General features: G+C 42.0%; 1 protein-coding gene across 5 annotated transcripts in view; it reads right to left on the bottom strand.

Annotated features, from left to right (window-relative positions):
- usp6nl (USP6 N-terminal like) overlaps positions 1-21,624 on the bottom strand; it is a 38,670-nt gene that overhangs the window by 3,742 nt on the left and 13,304 nt on the right. For 4 of the 5 annotated variants that reach the window (XM_028954302.1, XM_028954303.1, XM_028954304.1 and 1 more), the window contains 12 exons: positions 14,537-14,610; positions 10,320-10,402; positions 7,958-7,997; positions 7,757-7,837; positions 5,588-5,695; positions 5,106-5,215; positions 4,253-4,301; positions 3,866-3,986; positions 3,138-3,232; positions 2,209-2,274; positions 1,912-2,011; positions 1,634-1,786 (listed from right to left, as the gene is read on the bottom strand). In XM_028954302.1, the coding sequence (XP_028810135.1) occupies positions 1,634-1,786; positions 1,912-2,011; positions 2,209-2,274; positions 3,138-3,232; positions 3,866-3,986; positions 4,253-4,301; positions 5,106-5,215; positions 5,588-5,695; positions 7,757-7,837; positions 7,958-7,997; positions 10,320-10,402; positions 14,537-14,610 (1,080 nt within the window). Of the gene's footprint in view, positions 1-1,633; positions 1,787-1,911; positions 2,012-2,208; positions 2,275-3,137; positions 3,233-3,865; positions 3,987-4,252; positions 4,302-5,105; positions 5,216-5,587; positions 5,696-7,756; positions 7,838-7,957; positions 7,998-10,319; positions 10,403-14,536; positions 14,611-19,418; positions 19,578-21,624 lie in introns of those variants that run through there. The other variant, XM_028954301.1, reaches the window with a different exon arrangement.

Raw genomic sequence — 21,624 nt, 5'->3', positions numbered from 1 at the left:
TGGCGATGATCCAATTGTATGTGTGAAGGGAAGATGTAAAATACTTTCACACTAGCACACAGCAAAGCAGACAGGAGGTAGTGGTTCATGGGTTCAGCACCTGCTCGGGCTGGTGAGGTAGGATGTGTTCACAAACACCAAACACGGAAGTAAAATATGTAATAAACATATTAATATGACTATTTTAAATACCTGTAATGCCTGTTTAAACTCTGGTTAATATGGAGTAAAAACCATGCATTCTATACTATATGAATATTCTAGAGGAAAAGTCTATTTTATGAGGTTTATGATATTGTTGCAGGAAAAGGTACACCATTCCATTAATCATTAATCATTATGACCAACATTTATCCAAATTTTAATAGACGGCCCTGTCCTGGCCTCCTGGCTGAAAAAAGGTGCCGATTCCTTTTGCACATCGAGAGAGGATGAGAGTACAGCGCTGCCTCAAAGTAACAGGAGGCCTCAGATGAGCTGAGTGCTCCGAATGGAGCCTTTAAGGAGTTAAAGCGTAAAGTGGTGTAAAGTGGTGCCTCTGCTGCACAAACCAGGAGACTAATTATCCTGACAGACAGAAATAGAGCTTTCAGTGCCCCCCCACATCAAAGAATTATACTTATTTATCCATAATTATCACATTCATGACACGGTCCTCACATCCCAGAACAGAAGCGCACATTCATAAACAACATAATAAGTTCTTAGGCACACGTGATCACTGCGTGAAAGCTAAAGGTATTCCTCTATAGATCATCATAATTTATTAAATCGAATTTTGCTCACTATAGTTTGACTGAATTAGGTGCAGATTAGGTGCATCATGTATAACTCGCATAACTGATGTCTAATTACACAACAATAAGAAGAAGAAGAAGAAGAACTGTGTTCAAGTGACACGGTCGTCAGTGTTATTACTAATTTGTAAGAGAATGTTCAAATTGTGGAACAAATCAGACAGACAGTGAAGGGGGGGGGCGGGTTGTGCTGCTGGTGGAAATGGGGTGGCGGACGGGTGACTGACGGGTGTGGCAGTAAGGGGTTGATTTGCCCACCGGTTGTTTTTGTAGGAGGGAATGTGAGGCCCACTCACAGATACACTTTTGTTGGCTGCGCCAATGAGAGGAGAGAATGCAGATTAAGCAAGAAGATTAGAACACAGGTTTAACAATGCAGCAGCAGCAGCAGCAGCTGTGGGCTTTGTGTGTATTAAAATCTAACATTGTTAACACTCCATTTCATTGTTGGTTAATGTGTCAGTACGATGGTAAGTGATGAAAGTCTGAAATTGTAAAATGAGAAAATAAATAAATATTCTCTATGTCCGTGTATGCATGTGTTTATCTGTATCAATCAATAATTATGCATTTGAGTACAGAGCAAGTATTACAAGTTGAGAAATTGGTCTGTTCCTAATATGAAAAATGCTTATTTACAATGAGACAGAAAATAAGATATATAAGAAACAAGTTAGCATTTTGCATCCTATGATTAGATTAGGGATAGGTTTCATCCTGTTAGATGCTGTGACAAATTGTCGATGATACAGTGTCAGGATCACAGGGCCCTCGGAGATGTAAAATCAAATGTCTGTGTCTGTGTGTGTGTGTGTGTGTGTGTGTGTAAACACTACCTGGAGGGGGCAGCTCCAGTTTGGAGCGTCTCAGTTCAGACATGGATGTCTGCAGCTGCTCAATGACGACGTCGTCATCGTAGAAGAAGTCTTTAGACAGGGTGACCTGCAGAAACTCCACCAGCTCCTCCATAGAGAGCTTCAGCAGGTGTTCTAAACACACATTACATTCAGATTTTTTCTGTATTTTCATTGTAACAGGCAAAACACAGACACACACACATGCATACACACACACACACACACACGCACACACACACAGAGACTAGTAGTCTTACTCTTGTGAAGTTTGAGGACAGTGTAGGACATGGCAGTCAGAACTCTCTCACCCTCCAGGATATAAATGTCCCAGATCCGAAGTGTCAGTGTGAATGGAGTCTAAAGAACAAACACAATATGCACACACACACACACACACACACACACACACACACACACGTTAGTCCATGCAGTAACACAGTAAGTTCAGTATGGTTTTTGAAGCGTGTCTGTCTCTGTGTGTGTTAACTTGTTAGTCCTTTCAGTTCATGTGCCTGGTATTGCACAGAGAACCAGACGTGGTCAAGGTCACTCACTCGGTCTAGAAAACACTGGAAAAACCACTTCATGGTGTAGAGGTTGGTATACACTTCCTGGCTGTCCTGCACATGCAAAAGGATAAATATATATTTTTTAAAAATGTTATCTTTCCAACAGTCAAAGTAACTATAATTTGTGGAACCGGAGATTGTAAACTGGCCATAGGGTCAGAGGTCAAAGAAACGCTGCATGCAATGTTTTCTTGGCGTAAACAGTACGGTAAACAGCAACAAGCGTTAAACAGCATCAAGTGAAGGCGTATGATGTTCAGAAGGCGTTCATTTCGAACGTACTTGCAGACAAGGCCAAACTCGGACACAGAACATTGCTGTACTCAGATCAGGCAGCCACAGTCACTGCCGGTCACTCATTTTTAACTTTAGACCGATTTTTAGACCACTGGCAGAAAATCACCATGCAACGACATTATGATATAATTGATTACGTTCTGCCCTGTATCGATGCAGAACAGTCCATGTCTGCATCAATAATGAGATTATCTTAAACACCTACTAGAAGTCTGAAACGTGTAGCATCTCAAATTAAATGAATTTAGTTGAAAAATAAAAACAGGTTTAATTTGTATTAAGTAAAAAGAGGCAAATTACTATTTGATCAATATTTGACAGGGGTTTTGTTACATTAACAATATAAACAATTTAATGCATAGGTCTATGTGGACTTTAGAGCAGTACTGTACCTATAGACATGGTGTAGCTACAGATGAAACACACACACACCTTTATTAAGTAATTAAAACATGGAAGTGTTTGTCCACATGATGCCATTGCTGCTCTTCTCAGTCGTTAATCCCTTCTTTCCCACTCTTTAATCTGTGCACATCAAACTGCGGCCCCACCGCTGTTTCCCTTCATTTTTTATTCATGATGGCTTCAGGAAAGTTTTGTGTGTGTGGACCTCTCACCAGATGCTGTTTGAGTTTGGGCATCAACTTCTTCAGGATGCGGTCATGGTGCTCTTGAAAGCGCATGAGTTTTGGAAAACCTGGCACAAAAAAGCCTAAAGACGGAAAGAACAGTTTCACTCTCTGGCAATTACACACACGCACTACACAACTACCCGAACACACTTCAAAGTACACTTAAGGTACTGAAACTCTACACTTCAGTGGCAGGGTATTCTTTAAATATCTAAAAAGCCTCACTTTATTCTTTATTCTGTAAAAATTAATTAATTAATTTCCTGTAAATACAATATTAATTTACAACCTGTTGCTTTTTCAGGAAAGACATCAGATGGATTTTGGGATAAAAAAAAATCTGCTTGGCTGTTCACTGTTCCTTCACTGTTTTTATTATTGCTGTTAATCAGTTGAATGGTTTTTGGATATGAATGTACTAAACTGATTTCGACCATAACGGTTTCATTAAAGCATTAATTTAGCTATAGCGAGTTCATCATCCGTAAAGGGGTCTGACAGTTATTATAATTCATCGTTATGGATGGTCAGAGTCGTAGAGAGGCAACATTGTTCCTGAGGGACTGAACCTGTAATGGAACCTGCCATGTTCTGCACAAGAACATCAGATAAATGAAGAAACTATCTTTCTTTTTTAGCCATTCTTGAGTAAACGTCACATTTAAAAAAATTGGTGTGTGTGTGTGTGTGTGTGTTTGTGCTTGTGTTCTTACCATGCATGGCATGTTTCTGACCAGACAACAGTTTAACCAGAGCCCAAAATGCATCTTCCTCATTCATGTAGATGAGCAACAAAGCAGTGATCTGACTCATCCCCTGACAATACCCCACCTCCTACACACAGACACACACACACACACACACACACACACACACACACACACACAAGACAACCATTATTGGCTTCAGTTTACTAACTTCTGTGTTTTCACATTATTTAGTTGTTTTAAATAAACTGTTTCTGTCTCTTAAATGTCTAATGTGCTTACAGGTGTGTGTGCATGTGTGTGTGTGTGTGTGTGTCTGTGTCTGTCTGTGTCAGGGTGTGAGCAAGAGGTGGAGTGTAGGGGTTCTGAGTGACCTCTAAAACACAGACTCACCGTGTTGTACACTGAATAGGCCGCCAGGACGTGAAACAGAGCCTGCTGCCTGAAACACACACACATACACACACACAGCTTTGATTGACGCTTTAAATGCTTAGTGAGGTTTTGCCGTGTCAATAGAGTCTATAGTCCCTCTCTGTCTGAGATTCAGCCTGTTGCTCTCATTCTCTGTGCAGCAGCTGAGTTTCTCTTCATTATTCTGGTCTGAAAGGAGGCCTGAGCTCTTTCACTTCCACACTGTGAAATGCCAGAGGGATCAATGAGGACAGAGTGAAAGTGGGAGGCACAGAAACATCAGAAAGTCCTTAGAATCCAATACATCATCCTAACCATTCACACACACACACACACACACACACACACACACACACAGAAAGAAGGTCCATAAAAACACAGAAATGTGCAGGTACTGTTCACAGGTTCCCGAAGCCCCTGACCTATTTACTTGACAAAGTAACAAAGCCATTTCACGCCACACTGGACCTTGGACATCTATCTGTGTGTGTGTGTGTGTGTGTGTGTGTGTGTGTGTGTAACAGGCAGTTTGATAGGAGAGGTGCGGCATTTGAAAAAACAAAAGACTTGATCAAGAAAGAGTGTGTTACCTCAACCTAAGAGACAACAGAAATGCACACACATGTCACTAGTCGAATGCTATCAGTGATAAAATCCTATTACTATTAACCAGATAGTTGGCATGTTAGACTAGTGGCCACAGTGGCATCAATTTGCCTGTGATGGAGGACTTCGGTTGGCGACCTCAAATCAGCCCTGAAACGGTCTAAACTCGGTGTGAGGGGGATTTATGTGAATATAATCTGGACGTGTGTGTGTGTTCTGCACTCACTTGACGTCGTAGCGGTTCCTGAACATGACGTGGTCCCTGTAGGTGCGGTTCACATCCAGATCGATCTGTCGGATGTCGGGGGACATTTCTCTGGCTCTCTGCTTCAGTTTCTGCAGGAGAGGGGTGTGGATGAGGAGGGAGGGGAGGGAGTTAACGCGTCCGACTCCAGCTCAGCAATAACATCAGGAGGATAGACACACACACACAATGACACTTCTACTGTTGAATTATGCAGAACAGAGGTGTGTCTGTGTGTGTGTGTGTGTGTGTGTATGTGCGCATGTGTGTGAGCTGCAAGAGAAAGTGTGAAAGTTTTCTGCAATCCGCTGCAATGCAGGAGTTCCTGTGGGCTGGACAGGCTGGGGATGCAGTTGGCACTTCAGCGGGTCTGTGTGACAGCGAGAGCTACCATGTTCTCATAGTAATTATGCATCTTCCTATATAGTGATGTCTTTGTAGAGTGTGTTGGTGTGTGGGTTTACCTCGTAAAAGTCTTTCTTTTCCTCCTTTATTTTAGGGATGTCCAGAAGCAGGCACCACACCTCCCCTCGCAGCTTCAGAGGGATTCCCTTATACACCCTCCTCACCAGCTGTACACACACAGATCAGCTTTGAAGCTTCCAAACACACACAGAAGTACTCTTAAACATAAGCACATGCTCTTCATTTCATAGCTTCATTTGTGTCATAACTGTGTAACATTAAAAATTCATTATAAATGCGTTACTGCATCAATGTAACACAGACCCTGCTAACCCTAAAATGCCAAATGTCAGTTTCTGAAAACAATTCCGCCATCAAACAACATAAAACATGGCATCATGGTATCTGGGAATTCAGTTCAATTCAAGTAAAGGGTAAAAGTCTAGTACCAGTCCAAACTCATTACAGACATCCATATCTCTTCATTCCCATACTTTCAGCTCTTTTTAGTTCTCTCCCCTTTTAATGAAATGTAAAAAAAAAAAAAAAAAACTTCACTGCTTCAGTGTTTCACATGACTGAGCTTTCTCTCTCTCTCTGTGTGTGCGTGTGTTGTATCTTCCTTGTATGAAGCCCTGCTGGGAGGTCTGAAACTCAATCCCTGCTAAGCCCCCCAACCAATGCAGGTAAAAGTGCTGGATAAGGAAGAGGAGGTCGAGAAGGTGTTGAAAGTGGTGGGGCTAGTGGAGATGGAGGACGTGGAGTAGGTGGAGATGGAGGATGTGGAGGAGGTGGAGATGGAGGATGTGGAGGAGGTGGATGCAAGCTGTGCATGTTACACGTTACTGTGCATGTTTCCATGTCGTCCAGCGATAAGGTCAGCGCGACTCTTCTGTGGAATCAGACCAGCTAGTTTTCACTCCCCGCTCACATTAATAACCTTTGGGCACCCATGACCCTGTTAGTTAACCAGAATGTCTTTTAAGTGAAGTGATTGTCACATGTGATACACAGCAGCACAGCACACGGTGCACACAGTGAAATTTGTCCTCTGCATTTAACCCATCACCCTGAGTGAACAGTGGGCAGCCATGACAGGTGCCCAGGGAGCAGTGTGTGGGGACGGTGCTTTGCTCAGTGGCACCTCAGTGGCACCTTGGCGGATCGGGATTCGAACCGGCAACCTTCTGATTATGGGGCCGCTTCCTTAACAGCATAGCTGCATTGGCCGGGAATGCTGTTGGTGGGGCAGTGGTGGCCAGTGGTGACAATCACTTCACTTCACTTAAAAGACATTCTGGTTTGACCTTCTTTGTCCTTCTTTGTTACGTAATAACTAGACTAGGAAACCCCCTAAGACCTGCATTTCTACTGCTCCATGATGTGGAAAATGATTATATCATAAGTAAATTCCTTTTCTGAATGCTGCGGTTGTTTTGCATGAGCAAGAGTAGCCGGGTGATTAAGGTGACCTTGACGGGAAGCCAGCGTGTCACAGTTACTGTCTCTGCTTTCTGTATGTGTTTGTTCCAAGATTAAAAGATTCATATTATAAAAAAATCACCGGATAAACACATGAATGATTCTAACACTGGTGTATTGTACAAATCATGTTTTTACAACAGTGAAATGAACGTGAAGTGATGTGTGTATTTGTTCTGCACAAGAACTTGCACATGATACAGGTCTGGTCAGAAGCACATGTGAATAAGGTTCAGACAGTGACTCTGATAAGAAGTTATCTTCCAACTGTAGGGAGAAAAGCGTCCTGGTGTGTATCAGTGTGTACCTCACAAAGACAAGAATACAATTTCAGCAATTGTGTTATTCCCCATTAGGAAATATGATAAATAATAATTACAGTTATCCCCACAGGCTGACACAATTATTTAGGAACAAGATGTTCTGGATAAATGCTGTAAATGTAAACCATTATATTATATATATAACATATGTGTGTGTTTACACACACACACACACCTGTGGGGATACCTGTAATTATTCTTTATCATATTTCCTAGTGTGAGTGTTTTGATGCAACGGCACAGCAGGGCACTGAGGGATTCGACAGCAGGTTTCAGCAGAGGCAGAGGTGGTGTAATTAGTGAGAAAGCTGAAAGTCTCTGTGTGTGTGTTTCTGACTGTGACCGATGTGCCTTTCTGTGGTTCATTATCACAGACAGAAATTTAATTTTCACCGTGAATCATGGACAAACACACAAACACACCTTCTCACTGTTCTTGTATTTGTCCCAGTTCTTCAGCATCTTCAGCCATTTTGTTGTTCTTTCCAGCTCCTGCTGCTTGTGCTATAGACAAACACATATAGACATGTCACACACAGACACATGTGAGTGATATAAATCTGGTATAAAAACACAGTAACTGGGTGAATATAATTGTCTATATAGTAGGGAAGGGAATATTACTTTTTCTTCTGCAGCATCATTTAATGGCAGCTCATCCTCACTGAAAAAAAGAAGGAGAAAAAACAATTACAAGTCATTTTAAGATATTGAATCTAACACTATACATGTAAAAGTGATACATCTTCAGAATACAAAAATTAAGCATCTACAGTGGGGTCCAGATGTGAAAAATTACATTTTCTGCAAATTAAAATAATGTGGCTAATGATGAAAGAAAAAAAAAATTTTGATATTTTACTCATCTCAATGTGCAAAATGCAATTGACGAATTTTCTTAATCAAATCACCAAATCAAATAATGATACAGCACATCTGTTTTATGCAAAAACAATGCAAAAATGATTCTGAATACATTTCATTTTATGTTTAATAAATGGAATTTTTATCTCTGCATGTCAATGGGGGCATTATAATCCTCCCACTGACAGTAATGACATTCAAATAACGTTTCCTCATGGGATTAAAGTGATCACCTACACACTGTATTGAAAAAAAGGTTAAAAAGGACCGAATTGATGAAACAATTCGGTCACAGAAATAACTACTCATTTGGTGTATTTTGGTGCCTGTGTGTATATGCCTAGTTATGCCTTTGCTGAAAAAAATGCACAGCCAATGACTGAGCAGCATTTCTGGCCAGTGAATGCTGATTCAGTGGGAAACTGAATGCACGTTCTCATGACCATGTGATAATTGTGTTGATGTATGTTTTCATTTTCAATTTGCTACTGTTCCAAAAGAAACATTGTGTTTCTACTGGGTCTTGTTTAAATGTGAGTGTGTGTGTGTGTGTGTGTGTGTGTGTGTGTGTGTGTGTGTGTGGCTCCTCGCATGTGCCTGGAGAAGAGGAAGGCTGGTGTTAAACAGGAAGTGGGTGCATGAAAATAAATAAACAGTGGCATGATGGGTAAGTGAGATGTGCTGTCCCTGACCTGCCCAAGCTTACAGGGGTGAAGCGCAGTTTTGCAACTGGTCTCGTAAACAGGAAATAACGCATTAAAACCGCTAGTCCTCCAGGATGGCAGCTCTGCCCACTGACTCGGACCTTACAGGCAAATGTCAACACTCAGAACACAGCCAGCAACTATGTAAAGGTAGGTGGTACTTGTCAACCCATATGAATGCGGGTTCAAAATATTGTCATACAACACATCCAAATTCAAATAATTTGAAATAATGTTACCCATTAATCATGTTTTAATCGTGGTAGTAGCCTAGTGGGTAACACACTCGCCTATGAACCAGAAGACCTAGGTTCAAATCCCACTTACTACCATTGTGTCCCTGAGCAAGACACTTAACCCTAAGTTGCTCCAGGGGGGACTGACCCTGTAACTACTAGTTGTAAGTCACTCTGGATAAGGGCGTCTGATAAATGCTGTAAATGTAAATGTATAACAAAAGGTTTCTCAGCAGACCATTGCACAGAGCATCATACAGAGTTCAGTTATCCATTTATTTTTATATCAAGAAAGCTTCAGACCAGCATGTACTCCTTTCAATCCAAAGGACAAATAAAACTAAATTTGATCTATATTCAGATATCTGTATATAGAAATGATACAAACATTTGCATTTTTTTTATATTGAAGATCTTTGTATGACCCAGATATACAACTTACACCAGTGTTGTTCCAGAACCCCCCCCCACACACACACACACGAAAACGGAGTGTTTGATTATCTCACTTCCTGCCTCCTGTCCTGTTTAATGACCCCCGCTGCAAATCTGCTTCCTGCGTCTCTTGAGTGATGACCCTGCTCTGTGCAGATCCTCATCTCTCTCTTTCTCTCCCCTCTCTTGCTTCTGGTGAGGGCTAATCGTTCACTCGAGTGACAGCCTTGACTCTTGACCTCTGCAGGAAGCTGGACGAGTTTCCTGTCAAAGAGCTCTCTATTTTTCCTCCCTCTCTCTCTTTTGCTCTCGGAGCTGTAGCCCAGTTCCTCCACAGTAGCAGACACCCCCTCTTGCTCCGCCCACTCTCCCATTCACCCCATGTGGGATGGTGCCCTCCGAACCCTCAATCTCCTCCGGAGCTGCTGACTGTGGAAAACCCAGTAACATACAGCACCAGCCTGTGTCTGGCATCCATATATTTCCTGATATATTTTGGTGTGGACTTAAAACTCGTATTCCATCCTGTTTTTATATATATATAAAAAATAAAAATAAAAACATGATTAATGGTTAACATTATTTCAAATATCTATTATTTCAATTTTTGGATGACAATATTTTGGTGGAATTTTGATCATAAAATAGCACAGATTCAAAACCATAAAGAGAGTGGGAATGAAGATGTCGTGGGGTCTGTGCTGCAGATCCCTGAGGGTGGGCTAGAGGAACTGTGTAGGCTCTTACTGCAGGAAGCCGAAACGGTCAGTGACTTTGTACAGGTGAAAGTTCGCGTCCTCCCATGGTTCCACTGTGGCTCCTTCTTTGCCCTAAAAATGAATGAACGAACAAACAAACAAACAAACAAACAAACAAACAAACAAACAAACAAACAAATAAATAAATAACAAATACATGTAAAGTTTGCAAACATTTACACGCCATCTTGATTTTCAGCTGTTTTTACATTTTCAGCGAAGTATACAATACCACAATCTGGTGATATTGGGTCACATATGGTGACCCATGTATCGTGATACGTATCATATCATGAGATCCTTGCCAATTATTTAAAATTTGCCAAAACTGCAAGTAAACTTTTTCCCCCACGGACTTCCGGTTAGCAGCCACATGGAGTAGACGTGTGAGTTAGGTGCTCCGACAATTTTTTGGTTTCCTTACTCCCCTACTCGTCTTTAAATGTTAAATTAAATCTTTAATTTACATTAACTTTATACTCTACCCCACGGCGATCTACTTTTAATTTATAATGGCTACAAGGAGTGTTAAAACCAGGAAAACTTTTTCCCCCACATTGCCACTATGGGGAGTTGTGTGTAGAATTCTGAGGAAAAATGTATTGAATCCATTTTGAATGTATTGAATCAGTATATATACCACTGTGATATACTGTGATATATACTGATATGCTGTGAATACTTTCTGGACGCACTGTATTAATTGAGACTCAGTCACTTACTGAAACAGTAACAGCTCGGTGGGGAGCAGCCAAACTCTGCTACCAAGGTTTTATTGCACAAGTCGGAGCCCAGCAACAACACACATGGTGTATAATACACAACAATACACTGCATCAGCAAGGTCTTTCACAGACTGGGGTTTTAAGATGCTTATGAAAAAGCACAAAAGAAATGGGCAATGTTGAGAATAGTAGATGCACTGGTCGGTCAAGAAACACATCAAATGTATTTCCCTTCAAAACCAGAAGATGGCCAGCAGAACCATCAGCTCAAAAGTGGCAGAGACCAGTGGGACCCAGCTTCACCCATCAACTATCCTGAGACGTTTTTTTTTAGCAGTGCTCTTCATGGAACTAAAGAGTCAAAAATTGAAATATTTGTGGCACAAGGAAGTTTATTAACCAAAGGCCTGTAGAGCGGTACGATAATGAGTATCTGCAGGCAACGGTGAAGCATGGTGAAGTTCGTGGCTGCATTTTTGCACATGAAAGTGAAAGTGAAGTGATTGTCATTGTGAAACACTGCAGCAGAGCACACGGTGACACAATAACCCATCAACCTTGGTGAGCAGTGGGCAGCCACAAAAGGCACCCGGGGAGCAGTGGGTGGGGACGGGACCTTGATCAGTATCAGCTCAGTGGCACCTTAGCGGTTTTCTCAAACTTTGAAGGTTTCCTAAAGAAATTCACCTCAGTTTACCAATCTTAACCTTAGCTAAGCTAGCAAAGCTATGCATTCCTGTGTTCAAGTCAGCCTCCAAACAACGTTTTGGTTAAACGTAAGAACTATAATACGGGATTTTATAATGGCCAAATATAATCAAAACAGTTGTTTAGCCTTACCAGGGTTTGTCGTTCGACAGTAATGTAAAAGATTTTTTGTGATTATTTAATTTTGCAGAATATTGTATTTTGAAAGCACTGGGCATTTCAGGTTGTTATAAGTAGTTTGTATGTTTCACTTTGAAATTAAACATTTCACTATTAGTATGCGACTTTTAATTGATATACAAGCAAGTGTCCTTTATCACATCGCAATCGCAATATTGATCTCAATAATCGCAATATGTCTTTTTCCCCAAATCGTGCAGCCCTAGTCATAAAGGAAACAAGCAGCACAGAGTGTTGGAGCTGCAGCTGGAGACGCTGGACAAAACCACACACTTCATCTGAGCCTAGCCACTAGTGTACAGAAATACACCAGTAGCCCACATCTGGGACCAATAAAGACATACAGCCACACACACCATAGTGAAACTAGTCCACTAGCAATACAAATAGTTGCAGACCAAATAAACTGATTCTTCATAAACTGTTATGTATTAACAGTTGTGCATGCTAGTGTGTGTGTTCTGCCATCAACGTCCCACTGAGGTGGGAACCTGTTCGGTCACACTTGTCATGAGTTCAAAGGTCAGAAGGACACATATTTTCAGTGGATACAGTGCTGAATGTAAACTGTGAATCAGCTTTCATCGGATGGGGGCGGCAATTAATAACAGGACAAAGTTAATCATTTTAAAAGGTTCTAATTTTTAAAATGGGAATTTAGTCTTTTTTTTTTATAGATGGAAGGATTTCCCAGCAAACACACACACCAGACACACACACACACACACACACACACACACAGACACATCAACACAGGTCTCCCCTGCCCCTGTCTGAACCACTCAGAGCTGATCTATTAATAATGAGGGAGTTTAATAAGCTCTCATTACTGGGCGGGGGGACGGGTATTTCAAATGGCCCAATTTTACCACTGGAAGAGCTCACACTACTATGAATATCACAAACCATTAAAATGCAGTGGGCAGTAATAGTTTTTTCCAATACCAAAAAGCCAAATATGATTAACAGTTTAAATTAGTGATACATTAACCTGTAGCCCTGCCACATTGTATGTCAATAAATACACACCAAATTCATTCCAAAAAATGTGTGTATGAATGTATGTATGTATGTATGCTGATTCATAAGAAATTAACCACCAGATCCAATCTATGATGAGATTTGTCATCATAAACAAGATTGTTTTAATTATTAGGCAAAAGTTATGGGGAACTATGGGGAATATGGGGAAACCAAATGCGAATGTCAATTGACTTATTAAAGAAAATTATTGTGATATTCATAATTCGAAGCACAGATATTCTATTTATTATCCTTGATCTACATTCCAGTGAGCTTCACGAGGAAATGTACATGATGTAGGATATTTGGACAGCCGCACCTCGCCCTACTGCTGGAAAGGTCAGAATCTGCCCCACACCCAGTTCTCCCCTCCCAACACCTTTCATCCCTGCCGAGTTCCCGTTCCCGAACGTTCCCGAGCCACGGGCTCCACCAGCCACTGAGAATGAGAGAGCGGGGGGTCAGAAGGTGTGGTGGTAATTCTTTGATGTGCAGTGATGAAGGCGCTGCCGGGGGGTGCTGGGCTGTGCTTCCTGTCTGTGGTGACCTCACGTCCCTTGTGATCATGAGAGAAACACTCACACGTAGTACATATGTTGTGTTACCCATAAAACCACAAAACAGTGGATGACCGAACAGCAATTTTTTTGTGGTTTTGTGGTGTGTTTTCCCGTGGGATGCCAATGACAAGGACAATACAAGTAAAAAGGACATCTGTCTTCTTCCTTCTGGCCAATATTGATTAAAATGGTGCAAAGGTGACAACAGTGCAGTCATGCAGGGATGCCATACTGCCACTAGCAGGTGTTGTACAACAATTATGACTTAACATGAAGGATTTTTAGGTTATTTCTGCCAAAAAAATATGCAGTATGTTTATAGGCAGGGTTAAAAAAACACTAATGACAGATAGTGGAGCGATTGGACATGATCTGTTAATGTGGCCTTAATGGCATGTGCTGTGCTGCAGTGTTTCACAATGTCAATCACTTCACTTTCACTTAAAGTGTTTATGCGTATGTTTGTGTGTGTGCACTGTTGGGCAGAGATCATAAGACAATTAACCAAAATGTCACAGAGAGCGTCTCCATAATTACAAATCCTGATTAGACATAATTGCGACAGCTTAATTTAAACACTTTAGATTGTAGGTTTATGAGGATCTAGTATCATAAACGTGTGTCATAAACCACCCCTGATTCTTAAGTGGTGACTATTTTAAAGGGACAATCTCCTCTCTTTTAGCTATTGAGGAAACTAGAATGATCTCCTTACGGTTCTATACCTCTGCAATGAAGTCCAATTGAACTATTCACCCACACTATAAGAGTCCATCAGTGACCTTAACCCAAATCAACTCAATCTTGAGTTCATGTGCCAATTTTCTAGAAATTTCCACAAGACACTCTCATTCACAAATAAGGTTGGGTGAATGACACGCATGCACGCACGCACACACGCACAGCTTGCATTTCAGACAGAGAGACCTTACTGAGACCATTTGACAATGACGTCATCCTGCGCACACGGCAGAAGTGTCCGGAGGGACACTGATTCCAGGTCAGCTCACCTTGTCATATTTGGACACGATCTCGGCCCGTTCCTGTTCCAACTTCACTGCTGCATCCTGCTCTGTGTCAGAAGCTGAGAGAGGGAGAGAACGGGGGAACAGATCAGGGTTCAGGAGGAAAGTAGGCATATTGTGTTGCGGGTAGGTGTGCGTGTGTGTGTGTGTGTGTGTGTGTGTGTGTGGCGAAGAAGGTCTTATGTCTTGGTTTCTGCGTGTCTGACTGTTATCAAAGTAAAAGAGTGCACAATGAAGCTATTGTGCCTGGGAGCTGCGGGGGTGCTGTCATGAAAAGATTTCTGAGAGCGTGCCTGCGTGTGATCTGTCCCTGACAGCAGAGTCTGTAAACATCAGTTAGTTAACCGCAGCCACGCCCGAACAGAGGACTGCGGACCCCACACAAACACACACACACACGAGTCACTTTCGCTTCAAAAAGTCAAAGCAATTTTCTTTTTTTCATAAACGTGGATTGCTGTAGAAAACGTCCGACAGAGTTTACAACTGCAGCCATGTCTCCTGCTCATCCCTCACTCCATCACCCTCTCTCCAATCATTCACCCTTCACAATCCATCTCTCTCCCTCTTTCACGCCTCATCCCAGCACTTCATCTCCCTTTCCGTCCCTCTGATGTCTCCCTCCCTCCCTCGCTGCTTCTGCATTCTCTCTCTGTATGACCTTTCCTCCTTGCTTACTAGTTTTCCTCACTGTTACCCTCTTTCACAAATTCATCTATTTCAAATAAAATCAATTCAGTGATTAATTTCACGCACACACAAAATGGAGTTGAGCGTTGGATTTTTGATTTGTACTTCTCAACACGTTTTCTATTTCCATTCTGCTTCAGAACATATACCAAAAAATGCGGCATTTGATCAAAATGACGGCCTCCTGGCCTGCCATGTCATAGCCAATAACCTCACGTCCTTTCTCACACTACTCACAATAAGTTAGGGATATTGTTATTTACATGAGTGCTTTTCCTACTTGCTCTGTATATTAATGAAATAAGTAAATGTTCCCTTTGATATTACTAATAATGTATGAAAAACACAATTTCCCTTAGTTTAATATTTATTGCCACCATTTGCCGCAATGACAGCTTGGCAGCGACGTCACATGCGCCTCACTAGCCTCATGATGTTGTTCTGAAGCAATGCGTTCCACTCTTCCACAAGTTAACTAGAGGTTGGCCATACCATATGAGGCACTCTAACTTCCTGAAGTTGAACTGTGACCATTCTGCCCTGATGTGGTGGAGCATTATCATCCATAAACAGAAAGTTGGGGTGTGCTGGCAGAATTGGGGGATGATGATGGGTTCTATGATGTCTCTGAGGTAAGAAGGTGTAGTGACTGAACTATGCACAATAACCAAATCTGTATTGCACTGACTCCTCCACCAAAGCAAACCCTAGGGACCATGTTGACCTCAGCGTATCGCTCACCTCGCCTTCTCCAGAAACACTGACAACCATCGTTTCTGTGCAAGGTGACCCAACACTCTGCATGACCACTGCTGCATTGTCCAGGTCTCATTGTCTTGTGCCCACTGCAAACCTTCACGTCAGTGTTTTGGTGTCAGTGGAGTCACCTGCAACGGTCGTCTGGCATTCAGCGCCAAAGTGCTGGAGTCGGTTGAGAATGGTTTGTCTGGAAACCCTAGTACCCCCGCATCTCGTAAACAGGCCTGTAGCTGTGTTGCATAACAATGTCTGAGTGCATAGGTCCTTAGGTCCTGGTCATCATTGCGGTCTGTCACTCGTGGGGCTCCAGTCCTGTCATGAACTCTGCCAGTAGTTCTGTGTCTTTATGCATGTCTGCTGATGAGACACACCAAGTTCACGAGCAACATCTGACTGCCTGCCACCGACCCGAAGGCGTGCCATGGCCAGGTGACGCTGCTTGTCCGTTAAGTGACGTCATGTTTGATTGATGTACTTCGAATGACTTACTGACAATACCAGCTTTTTTATACCCACAGAATCTTGAAATTGATGCCACATTAAGAAAGGTTGTCTCTCGGTATTGGCCCCAATATAAGGTACACCTGTACACAATGAGATCATTAGATGATCTCGCCCCAATACACTTGCCTCCCTATCCTAAAAATGTCTAAAGTGAAACACTGTGTGTATGAAATCCACTAAGTCTCTCACAATATCCCTAACCTATTGTGAGTAGTGTAGTGATGTCCAATAATGTTATGGTTAAACAGACAGCATGTCGTTTTCTTGAAGAAGATACCACCCTATCATTTCCTAGTGATGAGATGATAGGGTGGTAGTGGCCTAGCGGGTAACACACTCGCCTATGAACCAGAAGACCCAGGTTCACTTACTACCATTGTGTCCCTGAGCAAGACACTTAATCCTGTCTCCTGTAACTACTGATTGTAAGTCGCTCTGGATAAGGGCGTCTGATAAATGCTGTAAATGTAAACGATATGGCTGAATTAAATTGCTACATTCAACTTGCCTTGTTTCTATTGGTCACCGTGTCAATATGTAACAACAGAGGTTCAACTTTTTAATTCAACTTTGACAGTGGACATTTAAAAGATAAAGATCTTTTAAAATTTCACAGCACACAACGGCTAAAAATGACAACATGTCTTGCAATTTTTTAAAGGAAACTTTCCGCAAGACCAGGCACCTTAGGCGACAACAATCTCTAAAAAGCCAGAGAAAACCTGAAGGGAGTGGAAATAAACACCTTTTACTCAGGTTTATTCCAAAAATGTCAAGGCTTTTTTAAAACTCACATTTATATATGAACATTATGAGCACTCATAATATATGTCTCTATGTCTCTCTCGCTCGCTCTCATTAGCAGGCTGTTGGCTCAAAGTCATTATACGCAGACAATCTCAATCTAAACTATTAACAGATGAAACACAATCATTACACCTCCTACACAGATGTACTACAGACACACACACGTTCATCTCTAAAAGGGGGACCAAGTTCTTTTCTCATTCTCCGAGAACGACTGCCTCCATGCCTCACTCCCCTCTTTCTTTCTTTCTTTCTTTCTTTCTTTCTTCCGTCTCAGTCGCTCCCCCTCTGCGCCCTTCACTGCTAATAGAGACAGAATGGCTTTTATGCAACGCCTGATTGAAGACATTCATTTCCTGCCTGCCTTTTATTCTCCCCTCACAATTTCCTTTATTTTTCACCACCAGAAGAGAGGGCGAAGAAAGAGAAGAAGCATTAGGTGATCTGTGGTAGCGTATGCATCAACGGTAATCGAAATTTTGGACGCACCTACTCATTTACGGGGCATGCGTTATTTTGACATTATAGAACAAAACTGAAGACGCAGGACTATGAAATAACACACCTGAGGTTACGTAATAAACATAAAATGGGAACCCAAGGAAAAGTTGAACATTTGAGTGTCTCCAAAGCAGGGAGCTTTTGCTGTGATGGCAGCATTTCACACTCTTGGCTTCTCTCCTCCACATTAAGTTGGACAATGGGGACGCTTTCCAACAGTCCAGAGGTTTTGTGCTGAACGCATTCTTATCGTTCACTCATCAAGGCTTTAGAATGCAACCTAATTTCTTAATAGTGTGAAAAAATGAGCAGTCGCGCCGACCAGCCATTCAGGGAGAAAAAAAAAAACTCCATATTAGAAACATGTTGTTTTCTAAACCAATCAGAGGTCATGAAGGGCGGGGCCTGCCTCTGATTGGCTGTGGTCCAGATATCCCTGTACGTTTGAAACTCTGCAATCAGACAGAGAGGTGAGTAGGCTGGACCAGTCAGACAAGTGTCATTGTAGCCACGGATTAGAGCTTTATCGGGCCATAAAACATTTTACCCGAGCCCAACAAGCGCAGCTTTTTAAAAGCCTGGACCTGAAATTATCGTGGCCAATATATGTGGGCCATTATACCTTTATGAACTTCGTTACGAGTCTTTTGTATTTTTTTGGGGGGTCAAAGTTTTTTTCCACACCTCAGACCTTGCTTTCGTAATTACCAGAAGCTAGCCTCTGTTCCACCGATCTTCCACCGAGCTTCTATTTTAACGGCAAATGAAACGCATCACTTGACTGATCACCCCCCGCGAACGCGAATAAAGTGTCCCCTCTCCCCGCTGCCTTTCAACAATGGACAGCAGCAAACAGATCATCAGGCTGAGATCAAGCCCTTAAAACACTCTCACTTTTAAATTAGTTTATTTATTTCAACTTTAATTTATCTTGTTTAAATGTCAGCTCAGTGAAGCATTTTAAGCACCAACACATTTTCAAGAATTGAAATAATGAACTTTATGTTACAGACTGTTCAATATTGCCTATATGCACAGCGATTTAAAAAGGAGAAAAAAAGTGAACCTGTAAAACTGCGTCATTAAATACAAATCTGTTGAAAATTTTAAAAGATAACAGTTAGTCGCACCGGTGCAAAAAGTCCGTCTAGAGCTCTGCTCATAATGATGAGCATGTCATGAAGCGGTTTTTGATAACGGCAATAGTGAACAAATCAGTCATGAAGTTAAAAAGAGGTGACTGATACAAACACACTTCACTCTCTGCGGATACAACAAATACAAAATGTTTCTTTCATTGGATTCTTCAAAATGGCTCCATCTTAGTCTCCATAACCGCCACAGAGTAGGTGCGTTTGACTGGTATTGACTCAACATGCATCATGACATCAACCCTACAGCCACACCTTGTCCTCACACACGTACACGTACACACGTAAACACGATGATGGTAGGCTGACATCAGCATTACCTCACGGGTCATCAGCCAGACACTTACAGACGCTGCAAACACGGCCGGGCCTGAAGCAAGTGGCGTAACAAAACGTGTTCAACTCTACAAAGCCGTTAAAATGCCTGTTCTGCGAAGATGGGATTCGGTTCCTACCTCTCTTCCAGCTGCCCCGGCCACCTCCCGCGCAGCTCTGAACTCTAGTCCGCATGAGTAACAAACACACACACACACACACACACACACACACACACTCAGACAACTTTCAACCGGCTCTGATCACTCAACTTCGTTAGAATCATCCCAGCGCCAATCATTTACCGAGAACCCAAACCGGGCAGACGGCGAGCAAGCGAGACAGAGAGGGGGGACCTCCGATAAAAGCAGACATGTAGAGGAGCCTTCCGACAATAGGTCTGTTTGTTTATCTCACACACGTCAGCTTCAGACCCACACACACCACATACCAACCTCGCAAACACACAAAACAACAGAGTCTATTCACACACACATATACACACACACACACACACACACACACACACACACACACACACACACACACAGTACACACAATGGTTTACAGAATGGTGACCACACACATATACAAAGTCGAGAGTCTGGAAAGAACAACCCCTCAACTGCTGTGGTAAAGCACAAGTATGAACTAAATAAGGGGGGGGGGGGGGGGGGGGGGGGGGGGTGGTGCTTCCACACAGAATTACATCACCATGCATTTTAACAGAGCCAATGCTGAGAATAAGAGGCTCATCACACAGACAGTGTATATATGTGTGCGTGTGTGTGTGTGTGTGTGTGTGCACGTGCAAAGATGAGAGGTGCGACTTCAGCTATTTGTATATTTATAACTCCACTCTGTAGATTAATTTTGGGGGCTTTGAAATCCTTTCTTCTCCACGAGGATCTCCACAAGAATGTGTTCTTAACAGTATGCACTCATTTTTTACTTTTCATTTCTGCTCTAGATTTGAAAAGCATTTGAAAATGAATAATCCCTGACAGAGGTGAGCTCTAAAAGTCCCACTCCATCCACATGCTCCAATAAATAAACAAATAAATAACCAATATAAGAATCAAGAGTTTTTTTTAAGACTTCTGTGTCATACCCTATAATTTTCAGCTTTGGGTCATCTTCTGGTTGCTCAGAATAGCAATTTGCACAAACCAAGATTAAATGACATTAATATAAAACCAGAGCAGAAGAAAATCTAAAACAGCCACATTTGCAGATCAGAGGCACACTGGTGCTCACCAGAAGAACGAATGCTGTAATTCAATCAAAATGCACTTCTAGAAAGGATTAGTTTAAGGGTGTTAACTTTTTATGCAGCCAGCTCAGTATAACTTTTTCTATTGTATTGTTTGTTATGTTGTAGGTCACATTAAAGGCCGGGGACTTTAAATGATTTACTGTGGTCTCGTTTTAGCAGGGCGTGAAGATTGGTATTTCTGGGTATTTCTGTGGAAGTTGAATCAAGAACACTTTCATGCTTTCACACCTACAGGCTAAAGTGCGCTTGAATCGAACTCAACGTTGTTTCCGCCCGTGGTGCAGTTCGATTCGTCCGGTGTCAACTCAGTAAACGCCGGTGCGTATTAAAAAACAACCACACCGAGACCCAGAAAGGAGGTGGTCTCGATTCGAATCAAATCGCAAACTCTGGTGCAGTCTGCCTGGTGAGAACATGTACCGAACTAAATCAGGACCAAACAGTGAATTATGGGTCATTTTCAATGCCGTCTATGTCATCAATTTACTTTTGTTGTTCCCATGGCGATACATCTGGCCAATCAGCAGAGAGAAAGTTCTTTTTGCTTCGCCTGGATGTTTCCCTGTGTGAAAGGAAATCGATCCAATAGAAAAATGTTAGTGTTACGAACTCACCTACTGATCTGGACCACATAAGACAGAATGGACAAACCCACTGCATCATCCATTCCAGCTACATCATGATGTACAGTGCACATCTGGTTCACTATGACTCAGAAAATGTCCTTGTCAGGCGTCTATTGAACCATTAGACCGCACTGCCAGTGATTGATGTGATAAGTGCCGTGATAAAACCTCTGATGGTCGTCTGGCAAAGACCACCCATAAAGCTCATAATTAGCTTTCCCCATGAACAACGAATTAACTGAATGTCAGACCCAACAACACTATTTATGAAAACTTGCTTCATCATTTCTTTTGTAATGGCATCGTTTGGAGTGGAAGTCCAGTGCTACACAGGAAGTAAAAAATTATTCTATACAATCATACAAACTGGGTTAAATGTCCACCACAGCAACCTTAGAATTGCTTGGACTTCAGCATTGGACCATCGGTGCATCCTCTCCATGA

The sequence above is a fragment of the Denticeps clupeoides genome, chromosome 15 (genome assembly GCF_900700375.1).
Source record: "Denticeps clupeoides chromosome 15, fDenClu1.1, whole genome shotgun sequence".
Taxonomy (NCBI): Eukaryota; Metazoa; Chordata; class Actinopteri; order Clupeiformes; family Denticipitidae; genus Denticeps; species Denticeps clupeoides.
This window is presented reverse-complemented; position numbering and strand designations above follow the sequence as displayed.